This window comes from Prunus avium, chromosome 6 (assembly GCF_965620075.1).
Source record: "Prunus avium chromosome 6, drPruAviu1.hap1.1, whole genome shotgun sequence".
Taxonomy (NCBI): domain Eukaryota; kingdom Viridiplantae; phylum Streptophyta; class Magnoliopsida; order Rosales; family Rosaceae; genus Prunus; species Prunus avium.
This window is the reverse complement of record NC_142289.1, coordinates 22,204,999-22,222,936: the sequence shown is the minus strand read 5'-3', so window position 1 is coordinate 22,222,936 and position 17,938 is coordinate 22,204,999. Positions and strand designations below refer to the sequence as shown.

Sequence of the window (17,938 nt, the reverse complement as noted above, 5' to 3'; positions counted from 1 at the left end):
AAAGCTTGAGGAAAAGGAGCAGGAAAATGATATTCAGTTGATTCATTCAAGTTGGACATGTTAAGTTCATCATTATTCTTAGGTTTTTCAACTTCCTTACGTGAAGGTGTGTAGTTAATTATTTTACCACTTCTAAGAGTAATGACAGACTTTACATGCTCAAGTGAAGATTCACAATAATTGGCCCCTTTTGGATTTGGTTGAGTGTTGGCAGGAAATTTTCCTTTTTCATTAACAGCCAAAAAGTTAGTCAACTTGGAAATTTGACTCTTAAGTTCTTTATTTTCTTCAACCAATTGACCAAGCAAAGTATCATACCTTTGATTTTGCTTCTGTTGTTCATGCATAAATGTGTGAAGAGTATCGCTCAAAGATGGCCTAGCATTGAATGCATTAGGTGCTTGAAACTGATTATTGGAAGAATTCATGTCACTTACCTGAGGTTGTGAATCATTGCTCCAACGAAAGTTTGGATGATTCCTTGTTGCTGGATTGTAAGTGTTGGAAAAAGGAGAATATTGTTGTTTGAAGTTTCCAATAGCAGCACAACGCTCCTCATAAGCTCCTTTCATTTCCTGAAAAATTGGACAATTTTTAACAGTATGACCAATCTCATAACAAGAATCACATACTTGATTAACATCAGCTTGAAAAACAGGTTGAGGCAAATTTGATTTTTCCGTTTTCAAAGCAGCTATCTCTTTAGTCAAAACCTCAAATTTTAATTTCCAATCATCTTCTTCTTTTAATTGGTAAATTCCTTTATTAGTAGACGATGTGGCAATTCTTGAACGATCAGTGGTCTCAACTAGACTGGGGACAGTCCATTGATGAGCTTTTTCAGCAATTTCATCCAAAAATTCTAAGGCATCATCAGGGTCTTTTTGCATAAAATTTCCATTACACATAGACTCAACAAATTGGCGATCACGAGGGAGAAGTCCCTCATAGATATAACTAGCAAGACGCCAGTTTTCAAAGCCATGGTGTGGACACAAATTCAAAAGCTCTTTAAATTTTTCCCAAGTTTGATACAAAGTTTCATTTTCCTTTTGAGAGAAATTTGAGATTCTTTTCTTAAGAGCAATCGTCTTGTGATTAGGAAAATACTTGTTGAAAAATGCTTGAGTCATTTCCCCCCAAGAACCTATGGATCTAGCCCTTAATGAATACAACCAACTTTTAGCCTTTTCTTTTAAGGAAAAGGGAAAAAATTTCAACCTTATGAAATTAATCCTATCAAGTTGAACATTGTAAACGGTGCCAATTGCTTCTTCAAATTCCCTAACATGCACATAAGGATTTTCACTTTCCATGCCATGAAAAATAGGTAGTAATTGAATCATTCCAGGTTTGAAATCATAATTTGGCATGTTAGGTGGAAACATGATGCATGAAGGATTTGGTGCACGAATAGGATGCAAAAATGTCTCTAAAGTTCTAGGTGCAACTACTTCTTCTCTCATTTCATTATTCAAAATCTGAGCATTAACCTCTTGTTCATTATTCGCAATTTCTTGTTCATCATTCACAATTGCTGCCATGCTTTCAGATTTATTGGATATTTCAGTTGAAGAAGTTGAAGCAGAATGTTCTAAATTAACAGTTTCAGACTTTCTGACAAACCTTCCTAGATGATCTCTAGGTCACATAAAGTAAATAAATAAATAAACAAAAACAAAATTTTAAAAAAATTTTAAAAAAAATATTAACAATAGGATGAAAGTTGGAAAGAGTGTACCATATGTGAAGAATTTCACATAACCAGCAAACCTCTGACCAAGGGGATCTCTGTACTCTTTGACAAGCCGCTCCCCGGCAACGGCGCCAATTTTGTTCGCACCACTTTGCAAAACCCAAGGGAGGTGTCATATAGCAGTGTAGCTCGGAAGTCCCAGTGTCGTATCCACAGAGAGCAGTGTAAAGAAAATAACAGAGAAGAAAAAGAACAAGTGTGATTGAGAGGTTGATTTATGCAAGATTTGATTTAGAGAAAATTTAATTGATTAAAACACTAAGGCATTGGGTTTCCACTTTTAACATAAGCATGCAACTCTTAATAATTTGATCCACAAAATATTTTCCTTTGTAGTTGTTCAAAATAATTAAAGCCCTTTTTAATTTCCTTTAGAAGTATTCTAAGCATAACTTGTACCATTGGCAACAAACTATCAAAAAATAATCTTCATCAAAATTCTATTAATCTTTGGTAATTCTCTTCTCTTTTAAAAGCATGAAAGTTTTTACTACACAATGGGAAAAACATGATTGAACCCATGAAATAGATTATCAAACATTCATCAATTAATTAAAAAGAAAACTACAAATTCCATTTGAACAAAAACTACAAATTCACATTAAAGCTTAAGTTTGGATCAAACTAATAAAAATTACACACTTATATTAAAAGCTTTCTCCCTAGCCTTAGCTAGGGAGTTAGTTCCCCATAATAAAATAAAACTAAAAACAGAAATTAAAACTTAGAAAGATGGAGGGAAGAGAGAAAGCTCAAGAGTTGTGGAGTTTGGTGTGTTTTTACAATGCCATAGCTCCTCCTATTTATAGGAAAATGGGAGCAATTCTAAATTCATTAAATCCCTCCATTCATGAATTTAATATGTATTCCACTTGCCATCAAACCAATTGCCAATTTGCTTATATTACTTATTCCATAGTGTTGTTGACTCCATTCTCCAAATTCTTCATCTTCTTCAATGCACAACCGTAACCCATCTCTTCATTGTTTCTTCTTTTGGCATGGGTGTGGCACTTCATGCATTCTTTTCAATTCTTTTCTTCTTGGTTGCTCCATCCATTGCTTCTTTTCCTTTCTTTTATGCCTTGGTGTGGCACTAAACTTCATCATTCATTTGGTCATTCCCAACTATAAATTGTTTAATGCCACCAAGTCTCTCTTTGATAATTCCTCAACCTTAAGATAAAATAATGAAATCATCATCAATTATGTAATGGGTATGTAAGCAAGTGCAAAAGTGAAAAACAAACCTAATTAACTAAAATTGTAAGAAAATCAATTACTAACAAATATATTTAGGGATAATAAATGTGATAGTTTATGTGCTCATCAATCTATCTTTTTGGAAACACCACAAATGATGCATTCACAAGATTGGCTTCATTTTGGAAACACCACAAATTGTATAACATTTTGCTAGCATTAAAGCCAGATGGTTCATGGTTGTGGGGCTTCTTAGTTTCATTTTGAAATTGTGGATGTTTATTTGTATGTACTAATGGTAGAATTGTATGTAGTGAACTGAACCTCTAATTTCTAAGTCATGTAGATGACTTTGGCATATATGAAGAATTTCTAACTTTTGCACATATGAAATGTACATGTGAATTTGGTTTGGAGGAAAATGTACATTTGAATTTGGTTTGGAGGAAAAGAAATATATATATATATATATATATATATGTCAATTTGGTAATTCTAATAACAAAAAAACTTAAATTTAATTATTTAAAAATTATTATTTTTAAATATAAAATAATTATTTTTTAGTCCGACACAACACCAAACATAGGTCTTCACTATTTTTACAATCCAGCTTCTTAGTCCGACGCAGCACCAAACGTAGGTCAGGACTTAATCCCGCTTAGTCCAATCCGAGCTAATCCGAGACAGTCCCAGGATTTAGTCCAGTCCATGACAGTCCGCCGTACCAAACGACCCTTATAACCATGAGTTTTAATATTTAAGGTTAAAACTTTTAATATGTGGGGATCGCTTAAGCTAACTGTGAAATCTGGGTAACAATCAAAATGAACTGGACCATGACATAAACTTGACTCAATAATTCCTAAAACTCCATCCTGGAAATCGTTAAATCTAGCATCTCTTAGACTTAATAAAATTGAAGCATTAAGACCTAATTTAGTTAATGGTTTAACTGCAACTTGGACTAATCCTATATGCAAAAAATTATTACCTTCTTTCCTATGTTTCTTAATTGACTCAAGATTAAGTAACTGGCATGTTTCATGTTCTTTTCCTAGAGCATAAACTTGTTCTACTGTCTTAATATGCGTAGTTGATTTGAATGTATTGATTGACCAGTTTTGCTTATAAATTTCTTTACTAGAGACTCTGGGTATGTTCCAATCATTACAGTGTAACTCATTACTAGTTGATTCAAACTCTAATTGTTCTTCATTAACTATGTCTGGAACTTGACTCAAACTGGTTCTAGAACTAGAAGAATTAACTGAGTTGGTTCTAAATAGACGACTCATGCTATCCATGTTTTGGACTCAAGACTCTAGAGGTAGAAGATCTACAGAAACTCCTAGGGTTAGCTCAAAGGTACCTGTATCCTAAGGCATTCTCTCTCTCACCGATCTCCTGCCGCAACCGCTCAGGCCTCTCCTGGGACTTACTGTTTGGCCCTGGACATAAGGGTTCAGACTCTCAAGAGATGGAACCTAAAAGGAACAGATGACTCTAAGATAACTGTTTGGAATAACTGTTCAAAAACTTGCTAACTCAGAAGTCCTAAATCATCCACTTGGGCGATATGAGTAGCAAACTTAGACTCAACTCCTTCAACATTTACGGCTCTGATACCAGAAGGCAGAGACAACGGAAGACTTGGATTTAACTAGAGATAGGCATAGGGAATACGGGAACCAGAATAACGCATGAAGAGAGTATAATAGTGATTTGTGGGTAAGGTTAACCAGATAACTCGATAGAAATAAAAATAAAATCTGCAAATTGAATAAATACAGACTTGGAGAATATATACGTAATATGGAATGTAAAAATAATTTAAGTATCCTTCATACATGAATTAACTCAAAATAATGCTTAGGAACGAAAATAGGATTAACTTGAAATTAACTTTATTAACTAGTGAAGCTTGAAAAACAATGTAAAAACTACAGAAATATTAGTTCCTAGTGAAAGCAATGCCACGCAGGACACTCACACTCTCACTCTTACAACACTCGAGCAATGCCACGAAGGACACTCACACTCCTAGACTAAGTGTTGTCTCAGGTCTAGAACACTGAGAGAACTTTGAAAACTGAAAAAATTACAATGCTTACTCAGTCAAGCTTGGGAAACACAAGTGACTTGGGGTAACAATTTAAAGACTTGGAATGTAGAAGGAAACAAAAAAACTTTTGAAATTACTTTTACTTTAACTTGGATGAAAAACTTTGGACGTTAACTTGTCGGGGTATCTTTGCTTTAACTTTGACTTTTGCTTTAACTCAGGGGCATCTTTGCTTTAACTATGTCTTTTGCTTTAACTCAGGGGCGTCTTGCTTTGCTTTCAGTCTTCATTCAAATCATACGGGTCCTGACTGTCGGGAGCATAGTCTGACCATCTGGGCTTAGGCTTTTGACTGAAAGGCTGGCTCGGCGGCTGACTGGAAGAGGACTCAGATTTTGGACTGGCATCATCACTATCTTCATCTTTCATTTGTGTAACTTGGGCTAGGATTTGCTCAGCTAATTCTGTTAACTCTTCTTTGGACTTGCCTTTGAGAGAGGCACAAGAACTGCTGGGAGAGGCATCTTTGACTGGATTGACTGGCGCTTGGAGAGGCGGATACTCTGCGTCAACTTGGCATATGATTCTGTCGGTTCCGAATTTATCCCACCGTTTTGTTGCAAAATGTCGAGACAAATTTCTGGTGTCCCAATTGACTTGATAACTCCATTTTAGAATCCAAGGGACTTTGTACTTGGCCATAAAATGAAGGAGTATAGGGAAAAACTTCTCTGATTGATGGAGCTTCTTTTTATGACTGAAATAATTGACTGACTTCTGAAGATTGGCTGTAATGATTTCCCAATGAGGGCCATGAATTTTCCACCATTGAAGAAACCAGAAAGGGAACTGGGCATCGAATTTGGCATCGAAATTAATGAACCATGAGTGACTGAAATCGGGATGCTAATGATAAAATATGGTGTACCCGGCACCGATATAATCACCGTAGTTGTAATTGAGATTTAACTAAGGATATGTCTTAAGAGGTATTTGGTCATAAGGGTTTTTACTCCAATTTTCCGGGCTGAGTGGGTCTGCGTCAACAGAGGTCGTCCTTCTTGGGTTTTGTGCAATTGGATGAGCGGGCGTGCCAGCACGGTTCGCCGTGCGTTTGAGGGTGATATGATTGGTTGGATATATGAGTGATGCGCCTGTTTGAGTCTAACTTTTAATCAAACGATTGTGGCCGAGAGAGGAACTGATCTTGGCCGTTAGGTTCACGGCCTGAGCTACAACGCCGTTGATGGTGGTGCTGATGGTGGTTTTAGGTGGTGCTCCGACGCGTCGCTGGGTGGCGACGGTCGTATGATATATGGGATGAACGAAAGAGTAACAAGGATGGTGCTCCGGCGCCTTGAAAATCAAGGGTCGTGTGATATATTGATGAATGGATTTTTTTACAAACTGCCACTACTCCTAAGAAAACAAGTAAATGTATTGAAATGGCATTACAGGAATGTAAATGACAAGAAGTAAATGACAGAAAAATTAAATCTGCTCCGTGGCAGGCTTGTGTTTGGTGTTAAACCCTTTGAATGTAGTTCGAGCTTGGTATTTATAGGAGGAGCTCTGCATGATGGGCCTGATCAGAGCAAGTGGGTAGTCAAATCGGCATTTGGGATCGTGAAGCACTGTGGTGTGACCCCATAAATCCCGGCCGCCGCCTTGATCGTGGGTTCTGCTTTGGCCGTGGGGACGCATTTAATGCTATGGTCTGATGGTTGGTGGGTTAACCTTACAAAATCGTGGGATGTTCACACCTAATCCCTGATTTTACTCACCGCATCTGACTTCAATCACGTCCCCCCTTTCTTGGCTCATTAATGCTCTTTATGGATCATGGGCTTTCTGTTGTGATCAGAGGCACTACTTCATTAAATGAAGTGTGGGGCCATGATGCCACGTGGCGATATCACTTGATTCTCCTACTTTGGCCGTGTATCTGAGGAGTTTGTTTTATTCGGCCTCGGCCTGCAATGCCGAGGCCGTGGGAGTTTCGCCTTCACACCTCATCTTGGTTGCATGAAAGAAAACGAACAACACCCTGCCATGTTTGCCTTTCCTGGGCAGGTGCCAAGGCCGAGAGGAAGTTCCCTCGGTCGTCTTTCGCGGCCGAGATTTTTTAGGCACAAACATTGCCCCCACATTCCCAGAGTTTCACAGTTGGTGCCTTAAATGCGCGAGTCGGTCGGCGTCTTTAATACATAAGCACGTCATTTAGACCATCATCGCCTTGATTCGCGCGAGCTGTCACTTCATCTCGTCAATTGAAACGACGGCCTCTGGGGTTTCGACACGTCATCGCGCACTAGAGTGCGCTGTCAGACCGTTACGTTTCTCGAGAAAGCCACGCCCTTTCGTTTCGTATTTGAGCGCAAATATAAAAGCCCAATCTTCTTCGTTTTTTCCTTACGCTCTCAGAATTCTCAGACGCCGAAGCTCTGCCAAAATTCTCTCTCAATCCCTCAACCCTCTTGAACTCTAAGTCTCGAAGTTCATTAGTGATTCTTGTCTGTAACCACGATTCTCCCTTGACTCATCATTCTTGAACTTCGACTTTCTAAAAGCTCACAAGTTCTTAGCCTTTTCTGGGTTTTCCTTCGATGTTCTTTGTGTTCATCGTTTTCTCTCTACACTTTTCTCCCAAACACCTAACCTCAATCTGTTTTAATGGCCTCCAGCACCTCTACATCTGTCGAGGCTCTGTCCCAAGTCTTCCAGACTGGCTTTGAAAACCTCTGCCGAGAAATCCAAGGCTCGGTTCTACTCGATATCGTTGCGCCTTGGATTGATGATGACGGCACCGCTACTGACTCATGCGTCCTCAGCCCTTCTCTGGACGGTGGTATGCCAGAGAGGCTGGCTTCTCACCTAAAAAACATGGTGGATCTCTCGGTCTTTGATGGGGGGGACTACCAAGATTGGAACGTTGCTCGGCCGCAGCCCCAATGGCCAACCTCGACCCCAGACTGGGAAAAATGGCTGTCGAGGATGGAGCACTTCTTCGGCCAGCAGTGGAGAGATCAAGGCATCTACCACTTGATCAAGCTCTTGATCGGCCACTCATCATGGACCAGTCGCTTTTCGCCGTGGCTCTGAGCTTCTTTTCCTCGGCTACGAACACCATGAACCTTCGGTTCGACATGATGACGTCGACTGTTCTTGACATGGCCGCCCTGTTCGGCCTCTCTCCTCTCGGCATGGAAGTGTACGCCGCACTGGTTGCCCCTGAGGCTGAGGGAAGCTTCAAGGCCGCGTGGCCCACAGTCGCCAGGCTCGCTGGGAGCAAGGCGAAGAACATACTCAACTACTCCAGCTTCTATAGCAATTTTGGGGTCGAGGACAACGCCGAAGGCGACGCCGTCGCCTCTCTCGGCGAAGTTGAACATGCCGCGTTCTTGCTGTACTGGTTTTGTGCAAGTTCGTGTTCTGTACCCAGGCGAACAAGGTAACCCTGTAGTTCGCCCACCTGGCCGACTATCTTGCGCAAGGCGGAACACTGGCGCTCGGCCCATTTCTCCCCGACCACATCTACCGTACGCTTCATGACATCGTCACTGATGGGATGAAACCGAAGCACGGCGGCCCCTTCTGGGCCTTTCAGTTCTGGCTTCAAGCATACTTCCTAGGGCCCCCAGGAAGCATGTTGTTAATATTATGTTAACTCGCAATTGTACGGGGCAATTAGTAGTATAGCAAGACAAGTACGAGGTCGTACCCACGAAGACTGAGAAGTTAAAACTAGTTATGTACTTAGATTACCAAATTCAAGAAAGTAGGAGGTTATGTCTAAAACAGAATTTAAAACAAGAGTGGTTGTGATTGTTGAACAAAAGAAGCAAAATGAAATTGCAAACAAAAACAAGTAAACAAATGTAACAAAGAGTGGTTTTAAGAGTTGGAAAACAGATTTTGAGACTAGGGCATTCGAATCACCATAACAATTCAATTATGGGTTATAAAGATTCAAGTAACAAGTCTAATTCAGATTCAAAGATTGATTCTAGCTAAAGTATGATTAGGCCATGGTGTTTGGTCCTAACCTTGTGTTCCTAATTCCCTAATTTGATCATTTGTTGTCTAACCTAAAATTAAGCATTAGGAACCCATTAAGCATAGAAGAACATTTTAAACAACCAAGTATGTATCTAATCCCTGTTGTCGAATGTCCATACATACTCTTCCTATTCATAGTTCAATTCGAATTAAAGCATGGTGTATACTCTTAATTCAAACCAAGATAGTTAACAAACAAGTTCTAATGGTGATCAATCATTCAAACAAGCATGTTAACTTATAAGCATAATGAATAAGAACATGAATCATGAATCAAACTTGAAACTCCAAACTTATAAACCCAGAATATTCATGTTAGGTTACATCGAAGCCCTAGTTATGGATTTAGCTACTCATAATGGAAAAGAGACTTGAACAGAAATGAGAAAACATAATGAATGCAATAAGATTAGAAAAACCCTTTTTCTGAAGTTCTTGTGGTGTCCAAGGCTTCTCCAAGTGCTTCTCCACTTCTAATGCTTCTCCAAGAGCTTCCCCACTTCTAGAAAGATGTATGAAGGATATGGAGGTGATTTGGGATGAGTTTGAGTGAGTGGTGATGGCTAAGGAAGATGAAATTCGTAGGGAAATGGAAGAGAGGTTTGCTGGAGTTGTTTTGGTGATTGTTGGAGTGTTTGGGATTTTGAGAGTGTTTGAGGATGGCTGGAGTGAATTGTGGGGTTGTGAATCCCAGGATTTGTTGTGTCTTGAATGTGGAATGGATGTGGTATTTATAGGGAGAGGGGAGTGATAAATCTGAATTCAATATGGCTAATGCATACAACACTTGCATTATAAAAGATGAATTGGTTGATGCACTTCACTAATGCATACAACACTTGCATTATAAAATCTGAATTGGTTGATGCACTTCACCAATAAATCCCACCAGTAGCCCTAGCTCATCTTCATGTCACCATGACCAAGCTTCCAACCAGCTACAATAGCTCATGCCTAGCTCACCAGCAACTTCTTGGGCTTACGAATTGGGCTAGGCTGAACCAAATGATGACTTTAAGATGTCTATTGTGAAGTTCAGAATGTGTTTGATCCAACCACACAAGTATTGGCCCAATCCAAGCTCGGATGAAGAAGTTAAGGCCAAAACAAATTGCTAACTCGTTTTGCTCGCTGACAAAATCCATCCTGAGCATGGTTCTGTGTTTGCTAGGTAACGGACTCCAGATTTATCCAATGGGGATGAAGTTTGGATATGTTATAGTACACACCCATTGGAACAACTTTCATGAAGAATTCTGCCTCATCCGAGCTGTGTAGATTGCTGAAACAAAGCTTGCAATATGACCTACGGAACTGGACTGGCAGGGGGCTGTAGCCAAAATGAGTTTGTCTTTAAGCTCTTCTTCCATTCATCCAAATCAGGCCTAAACATGCTTGAATTGCATGAATTATGCTCTCTTACTCTATTGGCCTACAAAACACACAAATAGAGGCAAATAACTCAGAATTATAGGAAACTAAGCAAAAGAAGTAAGTAAATTGGGCATGTATATGTATGAAATTATGAGCTTAACAAAGCACAACACAACGGCCTTCTGCTTCAAATTTTTCAATGAGCTGGCCGAGAGGACTGGGTCGTAGTTCCACGTGTGCCTCACTCCGCAGTTCCCCCTATTCTTGGCGCACGACCTCTCTGTGATCCCTGATGGTGAAACAGAGAATGATCTGAAGGAGATTTGGGGCTCCTTTCTGGTCGCGTGTGACCTTCATTGCGGCCTCTCCAAGGCCGGGGCCGAGGTCTACTTGCCGAATTGCCCGGCGAGGCAATTTCGGCCTGATTCAGACAGTTCCCCTCTTCCCTCTGTCAACCAACCGGCTTTCGTCCTAGAGGGCCGATGTCCCCCAGAACCACAGCGTGGCTGGGATCTCCTTTTAGTTTCAGAAGGGGATGACCTTCCTCACTCTGAGGCTGTGGATGCGTCGTAACGCGACCGACGAAGAAGGGAGGGTCTGGTACGAGGAATTTATCTCAGCCATATTCATTCGGCCAGTTGGGGAGGCCGTGAGGGGCGCCTTGAAGAATGCAGATTGGGATCCCCTCCTCCTCAAGACTAACAGGGGGAAGAAAACAACATCTGCAGCCGTGGTTCCCGCGCCTCGGCCCGCAACAACCGAACAACGCCATGCACCGATAACTGGGCCAAGCGCTCAGGCCGTGACACGACCGAGGGCATCGGCCGCAGCATCCCCCACGGTTCCGGCTTCAATGACGGTGGCTGCAGTGGCAGCGCCAAGGACCGTGGCGCTTACGACCGCGTCATCTCCCCCGCCAGCTCGACCGAGTGCTGCTGCTGGTAAGTACTTGTCCTTTTACTCCCTCATTTCTTCTTTCCTTTCTTTCCTTTGCTTCTGACCTATGTCTGGCTCATTCGTTCGATTTTATAGCTCCAAGCCGCAAAAGGAGCCGAGAGGTCACGGCCACCGAGGCCCCTCATGAGGCAGGGGTAGTAGAAGCCACGGCTGGCGCAAGCGTAGAAGCGCCGACCGTAGAGGAGACGACTGGGGCGGCGGTCGTGGAACCGCCGGGGAAAAGGCGTGATGACGTTCTTTCGGAGGGCGAGGACGAGGAGGAAGCTCCTCCTGCGACCGTAAGGGAATCCCCTTGTTCCTTTTTCGCCCGCTTCATGCCATATCTCTGTACTAACAATTTGGTTTTCTTTTCAGGGTATGGCGGTGGAAGCTGCTGCAGAGGCGCCAAGCACCGAAATAGCAGTCGCAGAGGCATCACATGCTGAGGCGGCCGCTGCAGAATCACCGTTGGCCGCCGTGGCTGGGTCTCCTTCAATTGTTGAATCGCCGTTGGCCGCCGTCGGTCTCCCCTCGTCGCCCAAGTGGTAAGTGTTCGCTCTTTCGTAACACGTTAGTTCCTCAAATTTTGCTATGCGTCCCTAACCAATGATTTCTTGCTCTCAGCCCCCCAGACCAACCTTGCCCCTGTCCACGGGTGTTGTGACCATGCCCCCAGCACCTTTGTCCCAGGAGTCAACGGTCGTGACCGAGGCTATGGTCACTAATTTGCCGAGCCCGCCGCTGGCTGTTTCAGCGGTTTTGACTGAGCTCATGGCTGCAGAAATCCCTACCGTGCCGCTGGCCGCCGAGGTAATTGTTCCTCTAGCGTTTTCTCTTTTCCTTAACTTTTGTTCCTTCTGCACTTAACCTTTTTCCCCCTTTACAGGAGCCTACTTCTTCCGATGACCTCGCCAAACTATACGCTAGCCTTCATGAGGAGGGATGCAGCTCGGCCTCGGCCCCTTTGGACGAGGATTCCAGGGCCGCTGTTGAACGGCTCCGAGAGTTCCTATTCTTGGGAGTCCACCAAATGACCACCACCGAGGCTTTTATGGAGTTCAGGTCTTGCCTGGATACAGCTATGGCGCTTGGTCTGCTGGATTCGACTCAGCTGGATGAGCTACAGGCTCGCTTGGCCAAGGGCGAGGAGATGATCGGCCGATACGCTGAAGCCAACATGAGGATGACCGAGGGGTGCTCGCTCGAGAAAGAACTGGCGGCGATAAAAGAACAAGTCCAACCTGCTATGGCTCGACTGAAGGAAAATGACCTTGTTGTCCAGAGAGAGAATGAGGAGCTTGCATAGGTTGAGGCCCAAATTGCTGAGCTCCAGGCCCATCGGGATCTCATCCTCGAGCGTCGAGACGGTGCGGTTGCGATCGGCACCAAGCTGAAGTCTTCGGCCAAGAAAATCCTTAAGACCGCGACTGAGAAGAAGAAGGCGCTGGCCGAGAGGAAGCTTATCAGGGCGAGGTGGCAGGCGGATATAGACAGCAAGGACATAACCTGGAGGCGGATCACCTGCTTGATTTGGGGAATGTTCAGCGAGGGGGTCTAGGCGGCCATTTATAGATTTTTAGGACCCATAACATTCTATGTATATATGTACACATTTTTACTCGACCATAAGTGGCCGTTTTTCTGTAAATACGAACTTTAACTCCAATTTAAATGAAATCTAAACTCTTGGCCATTAATAGACTTACTTTTATATCTTACGTATATTTTTAGTTGGCCATAACTGGCCGTTCCTTGTAGATACGAACCTCGTTCTTTTCTTGATTTCAAAAAGAAGCAAGTATATCTTTTCTTCGAATTACTTGTAAATTCTCTTATCTCAGGCCAATTTACTGTTTATGCTCCATTCTCGGCCGTCTCCCATAGCGATGGAACGTACCTTTTTAAATATTGGCCATTAATTGGCAAGTTGTCACGCTCCCCATCTCTGTCTTTCAACTGAAACGCTCCTCGGCCAAGAATTCGTTCAATAACAAACGGCCCTTCCCAGTTTGGTGAAAACTTGCCGAACCGAGGATCCTTAGTCCCGATAGGAAGTATGGCACGCCATACCAAGTCGCCTTCGACGAAGGTCTTCTGTTTGACCCTTTTGTTGTAGGCCCTTGCTGCGATCTGCTTTTGAGCTTGCATCAGGTTGTAAACATCAAGTCTCGATTGCTCCAAATCTTCTAACTCCTGAGCCATGGCTTCCACGTAGTTCTTCTTTTCTTGCCCTGGTTGCTCGGTCACACGGAGAGACCGAACCTTTAACTCCATTGGAACGATAGCGTCATGGCCCTAAGTTAAGGCATAAGGGGACGTGCCAGTAGCCGAGCGTTTTGAGACTCGGTAAGCCCAAGGGCTTCAGGGAGCAAGTCGTGCCAAGCTCTAGGCTTCTCATCAATCATCTTCTCAAGGATACCTTTGATCACCTTATTGCTTGCCTCGGCCTGTCCGTTGGACTGAGGATAGTAGGGCGTCGAATGAACCAATTTGATCCCCATTCTTTCGGCGTACTCCTGGGTTTCAGCGAAAGCAAAAACCGGGCCGTTATCGGCCGTGATGGTCTCAGGTATATCGAACCTATGGACAATGTGGTTTTCAAAGAATTTAACTACCTGTGCACTAGATATTGACCGATATGACTCGGCCTCGACCCATTTAGTAAAATAGTCAGTTGCCACCAAAATCCATGAGTGTTGGTTGGACGCGGCCGGATAGATTTTGCTGATGATGTGCACGGCCCATCCTCTGAACGGCCATGGTTTGGTGATCGGGTGAAGGGCTTCAGCCGGTACCCTTTGTATGGGGCCGTAGATTTGACATTTGATGCATCCCCTTACATATTTATGCAATTTTTTAAAATAGTCGGCCAGTAGTAGCCGTGCCTTCAAACCAACCATCTCATCTTGATGTTGGACTGATGGGCGCCACAAATCCCTTCATGAGACTCGGCCATAATCACCTAAACGTCTTCAGTATTAGGACATAGGAGCAATAGGCCGTCTGACCCCTTTCGATACAGTTCGTTCTGATAGATCAAATAACACCGAGTTCGGAAGCGCGTAGTCCTTTCATGATTGCTGGAGGGGTCACGCAGACACTTAACTATAGGGTAGCGCCAGTCCGCTTCAGCCGCGTCGACTTCGTTGGTGATTTTGGCTGAAAACACTTGTCTCGTCATTCCTCGTTCAGCCAAAGCCGGCAGGGTACGCCTCTCGACTCTTATCACGAGGTTGTGGTCACCGTCCGGAATGTTCACGCCTGACGCTACCTGGGCCATCTCGTTGGCCTCGTGGTTTTCAGCACACGGCACGTGAACGAAAGAAATCCTAAAAAATTCATCGGCCGTATTAAGGGCCGTTACGTAATACATAGTTAAATTCTCGCTCGTGCACTGATATTCCTCAGTTAGCTGGTTGATCACTAGTTGAGAATCGCTGTAGACCAAAACGCGAGTCGCCTTCATTTCCCTCAAAATTTCAAGGCCGATGATGAGTGCCTCGTACTCGGCCTAATTGTTGGTGCATTTGAAATCAAGTTGGAATGCGAATTGCCATCTCTGCTCCTGAGGGGACTCAATCACTACCCCGGCCCCAGATGTGGTCTCGGTACTTGAGCCGTCGAAGTACATGGTCCAGTAGTTCTTCTCCTTGCGGGCCATGCCAATCTCAACTTCCAACTCCTCCTCCTGCCCTTGAACCGAGTGGTAGGCCAGAAAATCGGCAAGAGCCTGACCCTTGACCGACTTCTAGGCCACGTACTGGAAGGTGAATTCTGATAACGCCATCGTCCATTTTCCAATGCAGCCGCATATGATCGGTCTGGTGAGCATGTATTTGATAAGGTCGGTCTTGGAAATGATCTGAACGATTGAAGGAAGCATATAATGTCGTAATTTAGTGGCCGCGAAGTAGAGTGCCAAGCACAGCTTTTCGACTGGCAAATAGTTCAACTCGGCCGTGTTAAGGGTGCGGCTGAGATAATGTACGGCCTGCTCCCGCCGATAGAACCCTCAGAAGCCGAAATGTAGAGCCTCAAAGGCTTCCCTCTCCTTGGTGGCATAAGGACCGGTTGTTGAGATAAATATCTTTTGATCTCGTCGAGGGCCGTTTGGTACTCGGCCCCCCATACGAACCGTTCCGTGTCCTTCAGTTTGAGCAGGGGAGTCAATGGCCGGATCTTCCCTGCTAAATTGGATATGAAACGCCTCAAAAAGTTGACTTTGCCGAGGAAGGACTGGAGTTACATAATGGCCGTAGCTTTATTTTTATCCACCTCGATCCCTCGTTGGTGAACCAAGAAACCGAGAAAATTCCCGGCCGTGACGCCAAAAGCACATTTCTTAGGGTTCATCCTCAGACCGTGCACCCTCAATCGGTCGAAGGCTTGACGGAGATGTTCCACGTGGTCGGCCTTGGATGGAGACTTTACGACCACATCGTCGATGTAGACTTCAATGGTTCGGCCAATAAGGTCGTGAAAAATAAGGTTCATAGCCCGTTGATACCTTGCACCGGCATTCTTTAGGCCGAATGGCATGACCACCCATTCGTAGGTTCCGACCATACCTAGACATCTGAATGCTGTCTTGTGGACATCTTCCTTGGCCATAAAGATCTGGTTGTAACCAGCATGGCCGTCCATAAAGGAAAGGAGTTCGTGCTTCGCGGCCCCGTCCACCAGGAGGTCGGACATAGGCATGGGATATTCGTCTTTCGCGATTGCGAGGTTCAGGTTTCTGTAATCGGTGCAAACCCTCAAAGCCCCAGTCTTTTTCAAAACTGGTACGATATTAGTCAGCCATTCAACGTATCGAGCCGTTCGGATGAAGTCGGCTCTAAGGAGCCGTTCAATTTCCTCCTTGACTTTAAGCTGTACTTCGGTCGAGAACCGCCTCGGTGGTTGTTGGAAAGGTCTAAACCCCTCCGTGATTTTTAATTCATGCTCGACCAAACTTCTCGGCAACCCAGGCATCTCATGATAATCCCAAGCAAAACAATCTTTACATTCATGGAGCAAGCCGATAATCTCGGCCTTTAACTTAGGATTCAAAAGTTGGCTTACAAAAAGAGGCCGTGGTTCGGCTTTTGTCCCTACATTTATTTCTAGTAAAGGGTCCTGAACTTCGGGGTAGTCATCCTCCATCTCGGTAGGCGCCGTTTCCAAGTTGTCGATGGTCAAGACGTCCCCGTCATCTGATTCGTGGAGGAACTCGATCAAGTTGATAGGTGAGTTCAGCCGCAAGGATTCTTCCGCCCAATGTTCCAGCAGCCTTTCTAGCAAGTCGGTCATGGCCGCTGTTCCCTCTTCTTTGGTGGCTTTGTCTGTCATCTAGAGGCTAGTAAGGTCGATCAAACCTTCGCGCGCTGAATCCTGTCGGACATTCTCGGCGCCTAGCTCCAGCACTTTCTAGGCCGTTGTCCTGGTTGGTCGGCCGCTTGGGTCGTGGCCGGTGAGGATGACCCATTCGACGTCGTCGTCGTAAATCCGCGCCTGTACGGCGTTGGCTTCGAATGGTTTCTCGTCAGCCGGGTGTATGGATACCTTCTGGCCGTCCCAAAAGAAGAACAGTTGAAAGAGAGAAGACGGTATGCACCCGGACTGATGAATCTAGTCACGACCGAGCAATATGTTGTAGTCCACACTAGATTCGACCACATAAAAGGCCATGACTCTCGTCTGATCGGCCACGGTGATTTTCAACGGCAATACCCCAATGGCCTTGGACTTATAGCCGACGAAGCTGCTCATGACTACGTCGCTAGGGATGAGGTCCTCCTTTGATTTGTCTAGCTTTCTCATCAGGGAATAGGGGAGAATATTGACCGTTGCACTGCAGTCAACGAAGACTTTGGACACAGGCATCCCCTTGACATGAGCCGAGATGTATAATGGCTTCAGATGCCGGTATTTGTTTGGCTCGTCTTTGGGTATTACTTCGTTAAAAGCCACGGCCAACAACTCCTCCTTTGTTTTCGGCCTCTGATTAGACTGCTCTTCGAACACGTCATTGTCCAGGCTGCTGCTCTATCCCCCTGGGGCCGTGAACTCAGCGGGCAAAACCAACACCATGTTCATGTTTACTTCTTTCGGCCTGTGCAGGTTTCTTTTATCGGCTTCTTCTTCAGCCGCACAGTCATCCATAGGACTCGTGGTCACAGGGATGTCGCTCTTGGTGATTTTGGCCGCAGAGAAGCTCGAAACCTTAGACCTCCCCTTGAGGGCTCGTCTCACCTTAGCCAACGTATCTCTAGCCGTTAAGTACTCGTCCAATCGGCTAACCCGGATCTTTTCCTCGGCCATCAGACCGAAGATAGAATCAGCCCGGATTATGGTAAAGTATTGGCGGAGGTACTCCAGATTGTCTTTGCTAAAAGGAGCCTTGACCTCCAATCCTCCTTCATTAGGTTGGTAGCCCGGCATTCCTTTCGCTCTAGCCTCCCGGCTTGCTTGGTACACGGCCTTGATGGCCGCGTTAGACTCTTTGGTAATAAGGAGCCCCTCTGCCTTCGTATTCTTAAGGGCCAGCTCCACGATCTCTCGGT

General features: G+C 44.4%; 1 protein-coding gene and 1 non-coding gene across 2 annotated transcripts; one reads left to right on the top strand and one right to left on the bottom strand.

Moving 5' to 3' along the window:
• The first annotated feature begins 978 nt into the window (after positions 1-978).
• Positions 979-1,085, top strand: LOC148293831 (small nucleolar RNA R71). The gene has a single exon (XR_015836890.1). It is a non-coding gene; the product is annotated as a small nucleolar RNA R71 (small nucleolar RNA).
• Positions 1,086-13,247: 12,162 nt separating this feature from the next.
• LOC148293830 (uncharacterized) lies at positions 13,248-13,667 on the bottom strand. The gene has a single exon (XM_088254616.1). It carries the CDS (start codon positions 13,665-13,667, stop codon positions 13,248-13,250), a length of 420 nt encoding a protein of 139 aa, XP_088110742.1.
• Between the last annotated feature and the right edge of the window lie 4,271 nt (positions 13,668-17,938).